Raw genomic sequence first — 14,011 nt, forward strand, 5'->3', positions numbered from 1 at the left:
ATTCTGTCTGTTGAGGTGGTTACGGTGTTCAATTCTGCTGAACACTTTTTTTGAGACTTGAGACTTTCCATCCACAGGTTGGTCAAAAAAACATGGGGGGATATTTGTTCGTCACCAAATCCCCTGTTTGTGCGATATTTCTTAAAAAAGATTAGCTGAAACGGATTTGAACTTTAAGGTGTTGCGCACCACACAAAGAGTTTTTTAATCCATTACATCTCTACATGTATTTCATTTCTTTCGCTTCTCCTGAACGAAAATTCCACAAAAAACGCATTGATCACACATGTCATCGCTGTCAACGGAAAGAAGGCTTGTGCACCCTACTCTTTTTAAAATTTTTGTGCCCATTGTCCTTTCTATGAAAATTTGGACCCAATCTGAGGTCTCGTTCTTTACGTTTTCACTTCCCTGTTTACGAATTTCTCGGAGAACCTAAGTTCTTTATCGCCCATGTGTTTCACATTATCAATTTCTCATTCATTTTTCTTCTGTATTCTTTTCACCTCAAATTTACTTTTCATTCTCAATTCATTTCTTACTACTTGCCAGGCAACCATTGTAAACCAAGACTCGCCTATCTTCCATTGAATTTCGGTCCAATTCTCACGATGAATTGACTATAGAAAACGAAGATAGGGAGAACTCTATATGTCCTTTTTTGTTTGTTTTTAGCTGATTCTGTTGAACATCAACTGTATCACTATACTTGTGGTGTCCCATACCGACCATTTTTGTATTTCTTCGATGCCCGTTTGTATTGTCCTCTCTGCACAACAAGTTGTATTTCATTCTTCTTTGTCATCCTTGTCCTCTGACTTCTAGCGATTCAAATCGACGTTTGGAGTTTTATATCTACCTTCAGATGAGTACAGAGGGACCGAGTGAGTCATGTTCAATATGTAAAGAGTTGTATTTCTTTTTCCCTCAGAGGCGAGTTGGAAACAATAAATAAGTTTCAAATTTTCTGCGATTTTGCTCGTTCTTAAATTAGTGTAATTGTTCTGAGTTAACCTGAGGAAACATAGTTAGGATGAGGAAACTAATTCATTAACTGGTGGTCAGAAATGTTCTGACTATTTACTACGTGCCAGGCAACAATTGTAGATCAAGACACTTGCTCTACTTCCACTGAATTCATGTCCGATTCTCACGACGAAGCGACAATAGAAAATGAAGATAGAATGAACTCTGTATGTTCTTTATTTGTCTCTTTTTGAGTTGAATCTTAATGTTGAACGCCAGCTGCATCACTGTATACTCGTGTTTTTTTCGTACTTCTTCGAGGCCCTCTTGTATTCTCCTCTCTGCACAACGAGGTGTGTTTCATTCTTCCTTGTCCTCCTTCTCTTCTGTTTTCTAGAAATTCAAATCGGCGGTCGGAGTTTTATGGCTACTTTCATAAAAAAAACTGAGAGGCCTAGTTGTTTTTTTCTATATTTTCCTATTCTATCAGGTAGAACTATCTACATATCATTACGTTTTTTAAACTGTGATATTGGGGTGTTGCGTGCGCGTAACGAAAAAAAAACGAAAATTCCTCGGAAGATAGATACAAAATAAACATTTCAGAAAAAATAATTGTAACGATTCGTTATTGTCATCACCAAAATGCTTTATTTTTAAGAAATAATCACTGCGGAAGAGGCAAACCGCATTTTAACCTCTTAAAACATTGGAATGAGTCATTTCTTCCGTTCTAGAACCCCACCTCTTGTCTAAAAATTAGTGAGTCATTCGTAATATGTAAATAGTTGTATTTCTTTTTTACTCATAGACCAGTTTGAAACGAAAATATCAACAAAAACATGGAAGTTTCAATTTTTCTTTAATTTTGCTCATTCTTTAATTAGTGTAATTTTTCTGAGTTATGGGAATTAGAGTATTACTCTTTGGGTTGGCCCTAAAGAAGATGTTTTCGCACGAAAGGCAGTAAGAAAGAGATTTTCAAAAATCGGTGACACCGAAGTGGAATCGAACCACCGTCTACAGATTAAGCCTCCGCAGCACTACCACTGTGCTACCGGTGCGCCCGAAATTCGACTCTCTCTTTCATTACCTTTTGAGTAATCCTGAGGAAACATAGTTAGGATGAGGAAACTGATATACAGATGAGGAAAATTATAGTGGTCAGAATTTTTCTGACTACTTACTACGTGCCGGGCAACCATTGCTCTTCTTACATTTAATTTATGTCCAATTCTCACGACAAAGCGACAATATTTCTATTGAAGATGACTCTATATGTTCTTTTTTGTCTCTATTTGAATTGATTCTGAATTTTGAACGCCAGCTGCATCAGTGTATACTTGTGGTGTCTCACGAGTCCATACCGACCTTTTTTCGTATTTCTTCGATGCCGACTAGTATCGTACTCTCTGCACAACAAGTTTTATTTCATTCTTCCTTGTCTTTCTTGTCCTCTGATTTCTAGCGATTCAAATCAGCGGTAGGAGTTTAACTGTCGTTTATAGATTTCCCAGGTAGAACTATCGTTAACCGAATTTTAATCTATCAAAACACTGAAACCATTTCTTCCGTTAAAGAGCACTAGCTTTTTTATGAAAATTAGTGAGTCATATGTGATTTCTAGTTGTATTTCTTTTTCACTCATAGGCCATTTTGAAACAAAAATGTCAACACGAACATTGAAGGTTCAATTTTTCTTTGATCTTGCTCATTCTTAAATTAGTGTGATTTTTCTGAGTTATCCTGAGGAAACATAGTTAGGATGAGGAAATATACTAGCTAGGGGTCAAACAATTACTACGAGCCATACAAGCATTGTAGACCAAGACACTTTCTCTTTTTCTATTGAGTTTCTGTCCAATTTTTGCAAAGAAGCGACAATAGAAAACAAAGATACCGAGATTTCTATATGTTCTTTTTTGTCTTTTTTTGAGTTGATTCAGAATGCTGAACACCAACGGTATCACATTATACTTGTGGTGTTCCATACCGACCTTTTCGTATTTCTTCGATGCCCATTTGTATTGTCCTCTCTGCATATCGAGTTGTATTTCATTTTTCTTTGTCTTCTTTGTCCACTGATTTCTAGCAATTTGGACGGTTGGAGTTTTATAGCTTCTATGAAGGGGCCGAGTTGTTATTTTTTTATATTTTCCTATTCTATCAGGTAGAACTATCTATCATTGAGTTTTTTAAACTTTGATATGAATCAAAGTGATGCGCGCGCGAAATGAAAAAGGATAATTCCTCGGAAGATAGATACAAAATGAACATTTCAGAAAAAAGTTGTAACGATTCGTTTTTGTCATCACCAAAATGTTTTATTCTTCAGAAATTATCACTGCGGAAGAGGCAAACCGCATTTTAATCTCTCAAAACACTGAAATAATTTCTTCCGTTCTAGAGCCCCACCTCTTGTCACAAAATTAGTGAGTCATTTATGATTTCTAGTTGTATTTATTTTTCCCTCAGAGGTCAGTTTGAAACAAAAATGTAAACAAGGACTTGGAATTTTCAATACCTCTTTACTTTTGCTCATTCTTAAATTAGTGTAATTTTTCTGAGTTATACTGAGGAAACTGATAAACTAGCCAGTGGTTTAAGTTTTCTGATTTCGAAACAAAGCAATTTTCTCTTTGTGTACTATATGATTTTTAAGTTTCTTTGAACACGTAGCTAATGGCTTGTTATTAGTTTTCAAATGACAGAAACATGCTTTTATATTATTTGAACCATCCTTATGTATTTCTTTCAATTGTATTACACTTCAAAACTTATTTCTATTTAATTTCAGGTATGGAATCAAAAACTGAGAACTTGGTACCCAAGATGAAAACAATTCCAATACGTACCAAGCCGATGAAGAGAAAGGCCAGCATCAAGAACAAAATTCGAATGTTCAAGATGCAATCAGACAAGAAAATTAGGAGACTCGAGGACAAGAAGAAACAATTATTTGAAGCTGCCAAGTTTTACGAAAAGAAATACAAGAATTTGAAGTTCAAGACTGAAAATGAAACGATTCCAATGCATGAAAAAGTAATCGACGGACAGAATGATATTATAGACGAGTTGGCAAAAATTGTGAAAGGAGTACAGGAGGACAAAGCAGAGGTGGTACGCTCATACTCCGTCAAAATGCAAGAAGTTGAGAAAATCCTAAACAAGCTAAAACGAGGAGGTGAGTCTCTTGCAACTTTTCCATTTTTCTGATTGTAAAGAAAACATGTTCAGGTATAATTGACGATGACATGAATATTATGGAGCCAACAGTGGTTGGCAGCGATCTCGAATAAATGTGCAGAATAAATGGGCAAGCATAATTCGACAACAGTTCTACAAAATTACTTTGTAACATTTTTGAAAATTTAATTGGGACCATTTTTTGTTACAGTTTTATGTGAACTAATTGCATTTTTTTTTTGTTGTAGAAAACATATTTGGTGTCATTTGATTTCCCTGTCGTTTTACTTTGTTCTTGTAAGTTTTTAATAAAAATAAATGAAGGAAAAGTGATGTTAATGAGCGAAAAGAGGGTGGCTGGCATTGGTTTGTGCGACTGATAAGAGTTATTATATCGTAGTGGTTTCGTTGGTGTGGTCAACTAGCAGACAGTGTTATATTTGCTTTTCTGTAGTGCTGAAACGCATTATAAAAGAAATATTCAAATTTCGCGCCTAATTGGCCTCTATGTTGAAAATGAAAACCACTTTCTAGGATTCTGTGCTTTCCTGGTTTTTCTCTATAGTTTGATTCATATTTTTTGCAAAAATTATACTTAATCTTATCTGTGGTAATCCAACTTTTCTATGTGCGGAAACTTGTTTGTTATCATGATTGAACTCGATCCGATCATATGATTTATTTGATATCAATCCTACCGAAAAACAATATCATTCAATGTTTTTGCAAATTTTCGTCAGATCTACGTCGACATCAAAACCACCCGGATCTGATTGGACTTCCTGACATGTATGTGTTGGTTTCGGTGACTGGAACGACGGTGAAGCGAACTTTCTTTTGAGTGGAAGGAGTTGTTGGTTGCTCAGTGGAGAGTTTGAGGGAAGAGGACAACTTGTTTTCTGGACGGCATGGACACTCTTTCTCACATTTGTACTGAAAATTCAAAAATGATAGATAGTATGATTTGACAACAATATTTGTGGTGTTTACCACTGATTAAAAAATATTGTCAGAATTCACTATTTGGTCTTTGAAATATCATTGATAGATCAAAAATATTATGTTCGTAGAAATATTTAGAACTATTTCAGAAAAGTCTCTATAGAAAAGGTAAAAGCGTTTCTATCATAAAAATTCTATATTGAAAAGGAAAAAATGAAAAACCCTACCGTGACGTCTAGAATCTTAAAGTAGGACGCCATACGGCTGCAGTAACAATTGAAGAAATGCCGGAATCACTGAAAAAACAACACATCAAATCAACAAGGCCACTCAGGCGGTAAAATCGTGTTCTGCCAATATAAATATTGTCACCACCATCACACTCACCGTTCCGTCTCCTTCTCCTTTTTTCTCTCTTTTTCCTTTTTTTCCCAAAACAAGGCGAGAAGAAGTCAGTCAATTGATAATGATTTTATACCCCCACTCTTCTTCTGATGACGATGGTTTTGTGTGTTTCACACTTTTGATCATCTTCTCTCGGCGTGTCTCTCTGATGATCGCTCTTTCGACAACAACAATGAATCTGATGCGTTTGACGCTGCTTCTTCTTCTTCTCTTCTCTTTTTTTCGTTTTTCAACGCCATATCCAGCGAATGGTGGCAATAAAACCGTTCTTTGATGGGATAGATACAAAGACGGATAGACGGAAATTATGGTTTGTCATCGAATCGTGTCAGCTTTGAACCTTGGAATCAATCAACACTATCGACCACAAAACAAAGACTGAATACAACAACTATATGAATTGAGAAATGAAGCTACACACTGGAGTGAAGACTGAAGATAATGCAACAATTCTTATTTATGGAAAATAAATACAAAATCTTATAACAAGGTTGTTAAAATAAATTAATAACCGGAGAGTAGAGTTAAAATTTTTTTTTCAAAATACGCCTAAAAATGAGAAGAGTCCTTCAGCACCTAACTTTTATGAAAAACTGAAGAGTTTTTCATAAAAATCTCACACGCAACATTTTTTTCTACATTTTATTTTGGGACCAGTCTCCTCATTTTTCATTCCAACGCAGATTCAGTAGCTACCTTCATTTTCCAACTTTTCACAAACGACGTCTTTTCGTTGTTCGTCGTCCCATTCATCCCTCCGACGCCATCAATCAACGGCTCCCATAATCGTCTTTTGTTCAGGTTGAGAAAAAGAAGAAAGAAGAGAGAGGGGCTATCCTTGACGGCTCCTTCCTCTCCTTTTTATAAAGAGACATCTATCTCCAATTTAGTTCTTCTCGCATTTCACATATTTCACAGCGGGAATGAGGGCGACAACAGGGGCTAAGATTTCCTCTTTTTGTCACTTACACTACTTTTCTAATGACGTCTAATGCATAGTGCAACACTGACATATTAGTCTGAAACAAATATCTTTCTTCTTTTATGCATATTGTTGAGGTGTAGCTTGTAGCTATTGTTCTATTGACATGAACCCTAGCACGTTTTTACTGTTTGAGCGAAAAGGTGTGTCGTGAATGACTGTTGCTCGACGTGTCTCCAAAAATGGTTTTTTTAGATGTGCGTCTGCAAATTAGTGGAATAACTTCAAAAGTTTCACTTTCGATCTCACCAGAGAAGGTCATGGAGTCAGGTTGGATTCATAGAATGTGACCGATAGCTGAGAAAAAGTTAATTCCAAAAATACAACCAATTTTCGCCCCCGAGGCCTGGTATTAAAGAGAAACTTGGTCAAATTTCCAAGAAAAAGTAATTAACTTACAGTCACGCGAAATTTTTTGTATTTTTTGTTGCAATTTTTGGGTGATTAGGTATTAATTTGTCAATATTCCAAATTTCGACATTGTTTTTTACAAATATCAAGTCTCAAGAGCAAAAATTGGATATGTATTGGAATTAGCGTTTTTGCAGCTTTCCAATGATAGGTGACGTCTCATAACTCCAAATTGGCTCCATGACCTTTCCTTGTCAGAACATTAATTTTTGAACTCAAATCTTTATCTGTTTTCAGTTTTCAAATTATTCCCCAGAATGATAGAAACAAAATACTAGTTGGTTTCTCATTGGTTAGTTATTGACCTCAGCCAAACCTGTGATAACACCAAATCTTGTTTATTTCACCTTCATCCCATCAAATAAATAGTTCAACCCATATCTTATCAATGGGGTCTTTGATGTAGTAACACGACAAGAGCCTCACTTTTTGCCGAGATATTGCACACAGGCAATGGCAGTGGCAAAGTTTCGACAAGACCTATCATATTTCATGGGGGGACCTCTAGTACTCTAGAAAAGAAGCACGGAAAACGAAGACAGAGAGCTGCACGCCTTGCCCAAGTGGTCGATTTCTTATTGGATTTTGTGCCGAACCGAACGTGCTGAGATGGGAGGAAAAACGAGGGTGTAATATGAACTACTAGTGGGTGCTGATGCGAAGTCCAATGGCATCATCATCGCACCATACTGATGGTTTTTTTCTGATAGAATCTTGTTTTTGTTTGAGTTTCAAAACTGAACTATTGAACTCTTTTGAATAAAATCCAAGACAATGTTTTTATCAAGTTGCATCTCTCCGTAGTCATTGATAAACCAGAGAAACGTGACAGATAATAATTAATCCCAATTTAATTTATGATCTGATTTTTGAAAGATACAAACAGGTACGTGGAGATCAGATATCAGACTGTTAAGAGATGTATGTAGTTGATGTCTTTTAAGTTATATTGTCTTAGGGGTAAATCGAAAACAAATTTTGGAAACTGATACGGATAAGGGAACAGATCTATCCAGACTAGCAACGGGTCGGGCTAAACCGATTTGGGATTTTCCACCAACCCGGCCCGGGTTTCAGCACAAAAAGTTGAAATTTTGAATCTTTTCGAATTTTTTTTCATTATGTTTTTTACTGTTTTCCATGGAAAAACTTCGGAAAATTTTGTGAAATAATTGTGATTTTTGACTCCGGGCCGACGGCCCCTGCCGAGATTTGGCTAATCTGTATATATCGAACAGTATTAGATTTTCAGGTCTTTTGCTCAATACCAAAATTTTCATATTTCAAAATTTCTCAATCCAAGATTCCCATCTCACGTTTGCACACATCCTCCTACCACTCGCGTCACATTCCAATTTTCGGTTTCCTTCTTCAGATTTATTGGTCAATTTTCGTTTTGGCCATTCATTTTTCTCAAGCTTGGCTCATCCTTCCGTTCCCGTGTCTCCCAATTCCAAATTTTTGTGAAGGCCATTTTCCAGCCGTCACCCGTCAGTCAGTTCAATTTCTCGTTACGATTCTGTCAGCTTTGTTCCTCCTTTTCTTCCACTCTCCTCCGTCCTTTTCCATAAATGGTTCGTGTGTTCCTCACCGGGGCATTTGAGCATCTGCATCACATCCGACGCTCGTTTATGACTCTCACTTTTTGTTTTATGACCATTATTTATGCACTTGTTGGTTTTAGTCGAGTTGGGGTGTACCGCTAGCGGCCCTGTTGGCGTTGTCGTTGTCCGCCCGCGCACTCGTCTCGTTTTCCAAGATTTTTTTATGCTTCTGGAGAGAGTAAAGTTATTTTTTGTTAGTTAGTTGTATTAGTGGCAAGGACAGGTCTCAATTTTCTGAAAAATGAGATCTCCGGGTAAACTTCCTTCTACAGATGCTTATTCTCCAGCATATATTACTAAAACCTAATAAGTTATACTTTCTAAAATACAGAAAATGTTTAGTATTATTCCATTTCCTGTTGTTATCACAAATGACCTTTCTTCACTAATACCTGCAAAACAAACATGATTAATTGATAACTTGCTCCTCGTGGTCATTTCGAATTTCATATTTTACACATTCCCCTCTTCCTCTTACACTCAGTTTTCAAAATGTTACAAAACATATTTTATTGTTATTCTTCTCGTTTAAAACTTCGACTCTCTCAATGTGTAATTCATGATTTCTTCTCACTCTGGTGTGGAGAGTGCTTCTTCCGTTTTTCTTGTCAATACGCGACTCAATGATCGATTGAAAAGTGATGGAGGTATCTTCTGGTGGTCTAACTCGAAAGAATGGATGTGCAATGTGGCGATTTTTCAATTTGTTAGTAGTGTAGCTAGTTTTCTGTTGAGTTTTAGAATTTTGTTACCAAATGTTTCCTATATTTCTTTTTTCTAGTGCTCGATGATACTTCTCGCAAGCAATGTATGATACGCGTCTCGTACCCATAAAATAACAAAAACAGACAGAAAATTGAGAAAGTAGGGGGACAAGAAGAAAAATGAAAAATTGCAAAGGACGCGTCAAAATAAATGAGCTTCCTCTCCGGTTTTCTTTTTTTTGACGAACAGCGACACCATCATTTTGTCTTTTTTCCTTTTTCGAAATGAGTATTATTTGAAATTGTGAAATAATAATAATAATATGGGTTCTGTTATATATTCCGGAATTCGGATCTCATCATCTTCAGGCACTAAATTAATTTTTTCTTTCTCATCTTCATATTTTTTTCTCCGTTCACATTCTCATTTATTAACATTTAATATTCAAGTTCCACTTAATTCATTGTCACTTCGTGCCTGTTTTTCATTCAATTCCTACTCTTCCCTTAGGCTACAACTAATTCCTGCTCATTACCGATTCAGTGCGAGAATTCAATGAAGAAAGGCGGGCAAATTTTTGGAGAGAGGAAAAATGGACGTGACCAGTCGCGGGAGCCACCCATTTTGTTTTGGGACTCCAATTTGATTTTGCGGAGACCCCCGAATTATTTTGTGACACGTCCGTCGGTGTGCAGCGGTTTTTCATATCAACAAATTTTTTCGAGGTTCCGTTTACACATCTCTTTTCGGTTTCTCAATCCATTCGTTGTGGTTATCTTACAACTAATTTATGATCACTGCCTTGTTATCTAGCCGAGAATATGCAAACCTATGATTAGGGTGTCCCGCAGGGAAATCAAGCCCGCATTTTTGTTGTTTTCGAAAACTCGGCAGGTGCATAGTGCGATTTTCGATTTACTTCAGTTTACTGAAATGAACTTATCATTTTTAATGAAAAATCTTTTTTTTTGGAAAGTCCCTTGTTTTTTGAAGGTGAGTTAGCTGTTACTTCAATTTTGATATTTACAATCATTGAAATCTGGTGTCAAAAATTTAAAAATTTAAAAATTTTCAAAAAAAATTCAACATTATAAATTTGTTTAGAACTAGTTTGAAAACGAGCCGGCCTGTCACAAGTCTGACATAAATCCGTCTACTTTGATCTCAAAACTACAGTAAGAAAACCGAACTATTCTAAAAATACATTTCCTTTCCTTATTTTTGGGATAATACCCACTGAATACTTCCCGGGAATTCGGCAACCGGCTCAACGGATTAAAGCCACCGCCCAAAAAGTAGGATGTGTGAAAAAGGACGAACTAACTCTTGCAAATTCTAGTACGCTCTTTCTTAGATCGCTCCTCCTTTCTTCTTTTTCTCCCCTATTTAGCATTGAAAATGAGTCCTCGTCGTTTAAGAAAACGGAAGAGATGAGAAACTAGTAGACAATGGGCAACAAACAACATTTCTTGGTTTTTTTTTCCTTTTTGATTTTTTATCTGGAGTTCAATGTTCTGAACATCTCGTGTTCAACTAGAAATCCAATCAGGTTTTTTTTCAAAGTGAACAAAAAAGAGGAATTCAAATTTCCGAATGCCCTTTTAGAGATTGACAAGTGAGGGCAAGAAATTCAATTGGACAAAAATAGGTTTTGTTTGTTTTTTGTCTGGTTGTAACATATCGCACTGGTGAATGGAGACAAACCAGGAAACAGTTTTCTTCTGAAATTTCGGGCTTCAAAAAGTGCATTTTTTTGCATGGACGAACGGAAGAGGTTAGCTAACCTAGACGTACATATGCACACAAAAAAGAAAAGTTTCCATCTCTTTTTCCGCATACACAACAAGTGTGTAGGAGTCTCACCTCTTCGAAACTAAACAACCAGAACCAATATGTGTGTATATGTTTTTCGGCACCTCGAAAAAAAACAGAAAAAACACACACATAGAGACACCAAGGAAAACCCCTATATGCAGGAGTATTCCCCTTTTTTTCTGCTCCTGTTATTTTGTTGAAGATGGAGCCGAAGGAAGAAGGAAAAAGTGTCACTGAGACAGATGCATAAGCATAATTTGGGATGTTATGTATCGTTTGTTTGTGGTCTATCCCATCTTATTCCTCTTACTTTTTTGTGCTCTTTTTGCTCGTTATAGTCAACTACTATTCCTACTACTTCTCACTCCATGACCTATTATCTCTGTTTTGTCGCTTCTTTCTCCGGAGATTCTCTCTTTTTTTTTCTCCAAATATTCTCACGCTTTCATCTTTTTTCTTCTATCTTCTTCCACTCGTTTTTTTTGCATTCTTCTCACTTTGAATGAAGATTCTTCTAACTTTTCATCTGCTCATCTGCTAGTTTATGTGTTCAATAGTCTGGCGGATCAGCTTTGAAATTTATAGAAACTTTGCGATTACGATGCGATTACGACGAGTTACAATGTGACGGGAACTGTAATTTCAATCTAGATCTCAAAGTCGAAACGCTGACATTTCGCGTGGTCCGGAAGTTGTCGATACTTTTGTTTTTTTTTATAAGCTGCGGAAGAAAACTTGTGTCTTTAATGTTTGAAAAACTGGTTTTACTTGATAAACTCTCTCAGTTTATCGAGATTTTATTTAATGGTGATTAATGGATTCACTGGTTAATAATTTGAATGAGCTTTTATTTATTCAGCCACCTGAATTGAAAAGTTGAAGTAAATCCCAATCTACTTGTTTCGAACAACAAAGCCTGTTACTTTTTCAGAATTTTGGACCCGCTCACCTATTTTATTCTCAATTTTATTGTGTAAATGTTTCTTCTGGTTATAAGGCTAAAAAATTGAACTGAAAAATATTTATTCTTGTCAGAACCGCAATTTGCCGTTTTCGATTTGTGAGTTCTTCCAATTTCATTCAATTAGAGAAAACTTTGATGTCCTCAAAACAGAATAGGATACTTCCTTGTACAGAATGGCGTCAACTTGTATAACTGAAATTTTCTGCTTAATATCAACCATTCCCGGAAACAAAAAAAGTGTTGCTCTTCCACAACTCTTCTCCTTCTCCTTCTTTTTTTTTCTTCTTCCATCAATTCCATCAACTACGAGAGTATCACTCAATTGATTGTTTTGCATCGTCCGTGCATCATAGAAACAGGTGTTCATCGTGTTTATCTTGCAAACTCACCCAACCGACACTCATAAAACTGTGTATCTCTGGAGTCTGGGAGAGATATCATCCACCTTCTTCAACCTTTTCGTCTTCTTCTTCTTCTCCTTTTTTCTTCGTTTTTCTTGTCAAAAAAATTCTTCATATTTTCTTGCTTTTTTTAGTCCGAGCTCTTCTTGTCTCATCTAGAAAATCTCGGAAAAAAGAAAAAGATGTAATAACATGGATCCCCTCTCTTTAGTATACTCCTTTTCTCGTTATGTCTTTATTTATGTCTTCATGTGTAATTAAATTCCGTTTTTTGTTGTTGATTTTACTATTCATTCCCAGAGAACTGTGACTGCCGGAACAGTTTATAAAAGCTGCTTCCAAGGATACAAGTTCTGTGAACTCGAGGAGTCTAACATAAAAAATATTGAGAATTTATGAAATTTTTTTACCTACATCCTTTCAATCCGTTCTTTTTTAAAACTCCTGATAATTTTTTATAATTTTGATTTGAGAAGTGTTTGCATCGTTTTTAATCTGACTTGCAAGGAACCGAGTCGGACGGAAGTCGGAATTGCTCCGTCCCGGCCCGAGAGTTCAGTACTGAAAAAATTAAATTTTTAAAAAAGTTTTCCGATTTTCTTATATTAGAACAACTTTTTCTAGGTTTCAAAGTGCTCGAAAATGGAAAATTTTCAGAAAATAAGTGGTTTGCAAAAAAGTTGTATTGAAAAAGGTCAACTTTTCCGCGCCGAGCCAGGCATGCCGACGGACCGACCTAAATTTTTGCAAGTCTGTTTTTATTTTCTTCCATCACCCTCATTCTATTCTAGAACTGATACCTAATCCATATAAACTGTAAGTAAATAAACACGATACCAATCCGGCACATTCAGGAATGTTTGCTAAATGACAAATACACGCTATTACATACACACATTAAAAATTAGAGATATGAAAAGGCGGAGAGAAGAAAAGAAAGAGAGATTCCATATTTGTCTTGATTTCCTGTGCCATGCCGCAATCAAAACTTCTTTCTCATAGTTTTCAATGTCTGCGCCGTTATGCTTCACTAGACTGGAACGAAAGTTCTGTGAGTTATTGGTTTCTTCTATTGAAACTTTTTTTCAAACTGTACGATTCTTCTCATTTTAATTTTTCCAAGTTGTCATCGTGCAAACTTCTGCAAACACAATAAAAACACAAATTTACGAGATAAATTTCCACTTTTAACCCATTATCATCTCCACCTACACACTTGCGTAAACCTAAATCCTAAATCCATGACGTACTCTTTACTTTATTTCTCATGTCGCAACATCGCGACGACGAAATTTTTTATCCTGCCAGACAAGTACCATCTCAACTTTCCATTTGTTGTCTATCAGTACTCAATGGAAAGAATGTAGTGGCTCTGATAAAACATGAATCTCTCTTGCAATCATCTATTGACATTATATATCCTCCTAACGATCAAATCAAATTGGCCGAGAGAAAAACGCGTAGAGCCCCCCGCCGAAAAACCGCCATTTTCTCTCCGATCTCTCAATTTCATTATTCAACATGCGCACCTGATTTGTTTCTTTTTTGATAAACACTGTCGTTCATTTTTTTGATCTATGTTTTTGACTTCTATATATTTTTGACATTTAAATTTTTCAGACCACACACA

General features: G+C 36.1%; 2 protein-coding genes across 2 annotated transcripts; one reads left to right on the plus strand and one right to left on the minus strand.

Annotated features, from left to right (window-relative positions):
* Positions 1 to 3,765: 3,765 nt before the first annotated feature.
* GCK72_024990 (uncharacterized protein) lies at positions 3,766 to 4,265 on the plus strand (the record flags this gene model as incomplete). Its single annotated transcript, XM_003101107.1, has 2 exons — positions 3,766 to 4,150; positions 4,204 to 4,265. The coding sequence occupies 2 exons, from the start codon at positions 3,766 to 3,768 to the stop codon at positions 4,263 to 4,265; spliced, it is 447 nt and encodes a 148-aa protein (XP_003101155.1).
* A 640-nt stretch (positions 4,266 to 4,905) lies between these two features.
* Positions 4,906 to 5,354, minus strand: GCK72_024991 (uncharacterized protein; the record flags this gene model as incomplete). The annotated part of the gene is made up of 2 exons (XM_003101142.1): positions 4,906 to 5,085; positions 5,322 to 5,354. 2 exons carry the CDS (start codon positions 5,352 to 5,354, stop codon positions 4,906 to 4,908), a joined length of 213 nt encoding a protein of 70 aa, XP_003101190.1.
* Between the last annotated feature and the right edge of the window lie 8,657 nt (positions 5,355 to 14,011).

Source organism: Caenorhabditis remanei, chromosome X, assembly GCF_010183535.1.
Source record: "Caenorhabditis remanei strain PX506 chromosome X, whole genome shotgun sequence".
NCBI lineage: Eukaryota > Metazoa > Nematoda > Chromadorea > Rhabditida > Rhabditidae > Caenorhabditis > Caenorhabditis remanei.